The sequence below is a fragment of the Alosa alosa genome, chromosome 18 (genome assembly GCF_017589495.1).
Source record: "Alosa alosa isolate M-15738 ecotype Scorff River chromosome 18, AALO_Geno_1.1, whole genome shotgun sequence".
Lineage (NCBI taxonomy): Eukaryota > Metazoa > Chordata > Actinopteri > Clupeiformes > Clupeidae > Alosa > Alosa alosa.
Genome location: NC_063206.1, coordinates 22,380,953 through 22,386,952, shown reverse-complemented (window position 1 = coordinate 22,386,952; position 6,000 = coordinate 22,380,953). Strand labels below are relative to the sequence as shown.

Genomic DNA, 6,000 nt, shown 5'->3' with positions numbered 1-6,000 from the left:
ACTTTTCTGCTTTTTTTGCACTTCTGGTTAAACGCAAACTACATTTCATTGGCTTTGTACTTGTACTCTGTACAATGACAATACAGTTTAATCTAATCTAATCTAATCTAATATCCAGTACACTAATATCCAAAATGCTGAACTGACACGTCAGTGCTCTTTTGTGGTCTTACCTTGCCTTTACACATTAATGTTAAAACATCTATCTTTGAGGAAGCATATGATTTGATTTAATGTTTGAAGTGTAGACAAATATTCAGCATAGATGAAAGAACTATATTACAAATTTTTAATATTTATCTCAAGTTATACTTTGCAAAATAGGGTGTCATTTAACAATCTTCAATACAGATTCAGATTCATATTTTTGTCACATCAAAGAGCACATACGAGCAGATTCTGTTTTTTTTCATAAAAGCCCGTATATATTATTATTTGTTGAAAAAATGTAACCATAGATATATAACTGTTGGTAGATAAACAATTACTTTACATTTTGTACAGTAAAAACATTTATTTTAACAATTTTTTGTACCTACATTAATCAAAAAAGTACAGCATATTTAATAATTTTACAAATTCTTCATAAAAAATATATTTCTATACAAAAACATTTTCTTTTGCACCTACTTCAAGTCAGCAGCACGTGATAACATGATTATGTGGTCAAATAGCATGATTGTAGTTAAAATGCAGTTTTACAGCTCTTTTGTTGGCAAAATATTTTACAGGGATAGAAAACAAAAACATTATTGCAGCAAGCCTGAAGAAAGGCAGACATGGATTAACTAGCTGTCAGATGCATAATGTGGGAAGCAAACAGTGGGGGAAAAAGAAGTGAACCCATCCTACACTAAACAAAACAAACAAATAAACAAAAATAAAAAATAAAAACAAACAAAAGAAACATAATTCCGAAAAAAAAAACCTTACTGTGTTCTAAACTTTTCATGGAAAGCTCCAAGTTGAACTTTTTGAGTCCTTCTATGGGAATAAACTATGTAAGACATAATATGCGCATATCGTCTTAACCACTGATTTGAGATTCCACTCATTTATGATAATAAGGCCCAACTATTTGCGAAGATTAAAGAAATAAACAAATTCTTTAGGAACACCAATTTACACAGTTCGGGACGCATCCTCTGAAATTAAATGTTACGAATTGGTATGAAAAGCCACTTCATCGAGGGTAAATATGAATTTGCGCTGCCACTGCTGTTTATAAAGCCAGTGCATATGGTAACATGATCAAAATAATCAATATTGTAGGTAGTTCATACAGTAAAAAATGTGCATTTATCATATGAATTCTGTACATGCACAAATGTAAAGTAGTAGGAACATCAGCAAGCTAACCCATGACATTAGAATCACAGTGAATATGCACTCAATAAAGCCCACCTCTCGTCGCCACAACAACTTTATGTGAACATGGGTAATCTAGAACAGCCCGGGCATGTTTCTGGATGTCATAAGGCAGTGTTACTCAGAGAAACAAGGTATGGATGTCCGCTTAGATCCAATGTTTCATTAATGGTAAGAGCAAATAAGATAACTGGAAATAAACCACTATCAAGTAAAAGTACATTTTGCCACGGAAATGTGAATGAAACCCACATCTGATTCGCAATATCCCTCCTGAACGTAACACGTGTTAATGAGCACGCACATAGAAATCAAAACAGTGTTTTTTAAAGTAAGTGCAGAATATATGAAAAATAAACATTTCATCTGCCCCAGCATTGTAAAAAATTATAGCCTTCTGCACAAGAGGTATATTTTATATATTTATATATGTATATATATAAGCAAATTTGCAACCCCTCTGGATAAAACTTCAAACAGCTAAAAGTAAGTCAAGGCCTGTGACGATGTAAACATAAAGGTAATTTTGAAGATAATGCAGGGCTGTGTTTTCACCTCATCTCATAATGTTCTGTGAGTACGCCAGCAGCTTCCGTACTCCCACTTCAGATCCACCACTTGACCCTTCTCAGGAGAAAAATCAACATTCATGTAGTACCAGGAGATACCAGGTACTACATTTTTGACATTTTTGGCTACTCAAAAAAGTCCACTCATTCCATTTTACTGCACAAAGCATGATTACCTCACATTAAAATGGGTATAAAAATAACAATGGCATGGTAGTAAAAAGAATAAGAAAGCTACATGGTTCCTATGATGTTCACAACCATTACATCATTATGTGCAATTATGAATCATAATTTAATTTGTGGAACCAATTTATAAAATTAAATTAGCCTTTCTATAAAACATAGCATGTTTACATGCTTTCTGTGGATCTGTAAATGTTTATGTACACATGATCAGAAACCCTGTATTGTCTTTTTATCTCTTTCCCCCCCCCATTTTAAACCAACTCAGAACCCATTCACACCACGCTAGTGCAAAATTTGTGCGATAATGTTTTTCAACGTAAAAGTTGAGTGAGTTTCCTCCACCATCTTGGGGGTAAACTCTGAGCCTCTGCTGACAGAGTTCTAGTTGTAGCATATTTTCTGCTTGCAGATGGACAAGTCTAGTATGTTCAGCCACAATATTGTTTTAAGTTGCCTGCTGCTTTGTAGGCCAGTATGTCTTCACTGAAGAAAAGAAGAAAAAAAAAACTCCCCTTTCACCAAAACAATTATGTGGCCTTTCAAGACACTTCAGTATTTCCCAAGAGAAGACTTTTGGGAAGCGAGATTTCAGAAATGAAAGTAAGGAAAAGTCGACGCAGAACTTTCATCCTGTTTGAACGATTGAGAGGCAGAACTCCTTGATCCCAGAAAGCATGTTCTGTCCTTTGTGGCCTCAACCAGAAGCATATGATGTCTCCTCCACGGAAATCATCCCTTTCCGGTCACCTTCAATATGTGTTTCTATGGCAATTAGTCAGAAATGATCATAGAATAGTATGTATGTCATAACCTTAAAGAATTTGTCCCAAAGCAAATTTCCTGTAGTCCCAAATTGCAGTCACACAGGACTAACTGTCATATGGAATATGAGACAACCATAGCTAGCCCAGTGAATTCACTATGGATGAATCCTTCCCATAGCAGCCATGGGGGCTATACCACTGTGCAGACTGTATTCAGTGTTGTATCAAACCTCACAGCTTTCGCCTCTGTAGGCTTCATGTTTGTGTCATACATGGGATTTTCAAATGATGCTTGTCCATTGGTGTTTTCATGACCTGCGTAGCCATTGTACTGTACTTTTGGTCTTGTTCTGAAAAAGAAAAGAGAAGGATTATGTATCAATTTGTCTTTAGAAATAAACACCCCAGGACATCCACTATGCAAATCTATGCAAATTATATGTTACATGTATTAGAGTGCATTAGAAGGATTACATTGTATTATAGTACTTACATACACACTACATACTATACCAATCAGATACGTACTACCCCATATTTAAGATAAATTATAAACAGTAGTTCTAAGGGGAAAAATAAACCAAAAAACCTCTTCTATAATAGAAAGCAGAACATACTGTATATTTTGATGTCTTTCTAATGTATGATAATAATAATAACACTTTTCATTTGACAGATATTAACATTTACAGAAAAGGCACAAGAGTATCTCATTGTGTCTTTCATACAGATTTGGTTGGAAACACACAGTAACACATACAATATCCTTCATCTTAGAGTTTCATATGAAGAGTCAGTAATTTCAGTAACACACATAAGATAATGTGGAAGAGATTATAATGCTGACTGACAAGATGGATGGAACACAAAGAAACCTAACATGTGCAAGTTAATACAAAAAAATCACAAAGGCATTTAACAGGATGATAACTTTTTTGGCCCAATTGAGCATAACATCTAACAAAAACTTCACTTAGATATTGTTCTACTTGACAACAGACAAATCTTCTGAAATCTTGTTGGTAACCTGTGTTAACTGTGAGGGGTTCTTCATTTAAAAAGGTTCTTTTTTCAAAATGTTGTCACACACAGACCTTTCTAAACAACAAGGACCCTTTCTAGACTGATAATTTTGAGAGTTAAAAATTGTTACAAAAATAACTTTTCTTTTTTCAAAGGAGTTGGTGTGGAACCTTTAAAAGTTCTTCAATGGTTACAAGTAAAGAACCTGATTTCCTCATGTATTCTATAACAAACATACTTTTCAACCTACTATCTTTGCACTATGGCAACTTTGCTTTAATTGCTTAAAATTCAGTACGTCACATTAAAAGAAAATGGTACCCTTCAGGGAAATGTTCACAAAAGAAACAGGATGATATTTAGTTGGTAAAAATTATGTTGACAAGAATGGATATTATTATGGGCTTTAAAATTGACACATTTTTGTAGCAATTCCTCCCAGGTTTGTCTTGGATTTGTGAGAACGCTTCTTTTCGAAATGAGCAAAATAAAACAGGACAATGGTTATGTTAAAAATTGCAGGGCAGTTGCCTGGTGATTTAGTCTCTGTCTTACCTGCTTCCGCCCCTTATTACGTCTTTGGGTCTCTCATTGTCATCTGTGGCTTGTGATAGTACCCTGCCAATTTTTTTATTTATTTTAATAACTAGAAATTGTCATGCTTTATGATATTTAGGAGACAGATGATTTCTTCTTCTTGTTTATCGTTTTAGCCATGGAAAACTCCATTGCTTTGCTTTTATACATGGTGGTTAGAGGGTAGATAGAGTTTTTTTTACAGAATAAAGTATGGATAACTTTGGAACATAAATTTAGATCGCTAGTATATGGAGGCACAGGAGTTTCCCATCACCAACAGACATTAGAGATTTCAATTCATCAAATGTGGACATTATATGTGTAAGGCACATGATAACAGTCCTTACCTGTGTTTGTAGAGGTAAAAGGCAAATCCTGATAGTATTAGAGCAAAAAATGGCACAAGGATAGCTGCAGCAACAGAACTGCTGTTTGTGCCATAGTAGGAATTAGTATCTGTTGTCAGTAGACCTGTATTTTAGACAAGACCGTGTGAGAAAACCACTCAACCAGCAATCAATGTGATTATTCTGTAGTTGTGTAACAGTATTTCAGCTTTGTTAAAGTAATATAAAGTATAATATAAATATAAATCACTGTATGGGTGATCTGATCTGCATTGAGTTTATACACAAGGATTAACCTCTCAGTTTTACAATTACAATGCATGCATGATCCACTTGTTTGGAATACAGAGTGAATATACCTTGTCTTGTTAGCTGAAATGTACCAAAATCTTTGCTGTGAATATGACCCTGGTAAACAAATGTTTTCTTGTCAGACTCTGCAGTGACCTGCATCAACAAAACAGGAAAAGAAATGATAATGTCAACACTGTGCAATGTTAACTTCACAAACATATCCTTTATGCCCTTATGCCTGTACAATTTGTATTCCTCCCCTACACCGTTTTTGCATGCATGTACACATTTTTGTTATAGGCCACATTAAAAAGCTATAAACACAGAAATAATGTTCCTCATAAAAATGTAAGTGCTTGCCAGCTAAAGAATGCTCAGCAGAAATATGCTAATTCTGTTGTGGAACTTACGTATCCATCCATTGCCCAGTTGTCATTCTTGAATTTACTATAATACTTCTCAGTTGGACCCCTAATCTGGTAGACCTTCAGAAGCAAATGGTTCTCTTCCTTCTTGTATGTCCCTGTGCACAAGATAATGTCAGCATTTACTAATAAATACCTTATTAAACCCGGGACAGGCCTTATGTGATGAAAGTGTGACCATGGAATTACACAGACATCTCATTACGTACCAGACAGTTTAATCTGCACACCACTCTGCTCCAGTAGAGTGACATTGACTCTACTCGTGGTTACATTGAACCCGTTTACCGTTAAAGTGGCGGTCTGCCGCTTGCCCAGGTGCTCGTAGTACCCTGTCCAGCCCGAGTTGGTAGAGAACACATCTCCTGGAACTGAAAAATAGAGTTTTTTTATGTGACGTTAAGCACACATTCTAAATGCCATTGTTTGTTTGTAAGAACTC

General features: G+C 35.1%; 1 protein-coding gene across 2 annotated transcripts in view; it reads right to left on the bottom strand.

The window, feature by feature from the left end:
* Positions 1 to 306: 306 nt before the first annotated feature.
* The window catches only part of LOC125311390 (CUB and sushi domain-containing protein 1-like), a 300,533-nt gene continuing 294,839 nt past the window's right edge, over positions 307 to 6,000 (bottom strand). Inside the window, exons 66-71 of one of the 2 annotated variants that reach the window (XM_048269385.1) lie at positions 5,768 to 5,929; positions 5,544 to 5,656; positions 5,199 to 5,286; positions 4,840 to 4,963; positions 4,469 to 4,531; positions 307 to 3,240 (exon numbers count right to left, since the gene is read on the bottom strand). In XM_048269385.1, coding sequence (XP_048125342.1) covers positions 3,081 to 3,240; positions 4,469 to 4,531; positions 4,840 to 4,963; positions 5,199 to 5,286; positions 5,544 to 5,656; positions 5,768 to 5,929 — 710 coding nt within the window. In that variant the 3' untranslated portion in view covers positions 307 to 3,080. The remainder of the gene's footprint in view (positions 3,241 to 4,468; positions 4,532 to 4,839; positions 4,964 to 5,198; positions 5,287 to 5,543; positions 5,657 to 5,767; positions 5,930 to 6,000) is intronic. The other variant, XM_048269386.1, reaches the window with a different exon arrangement.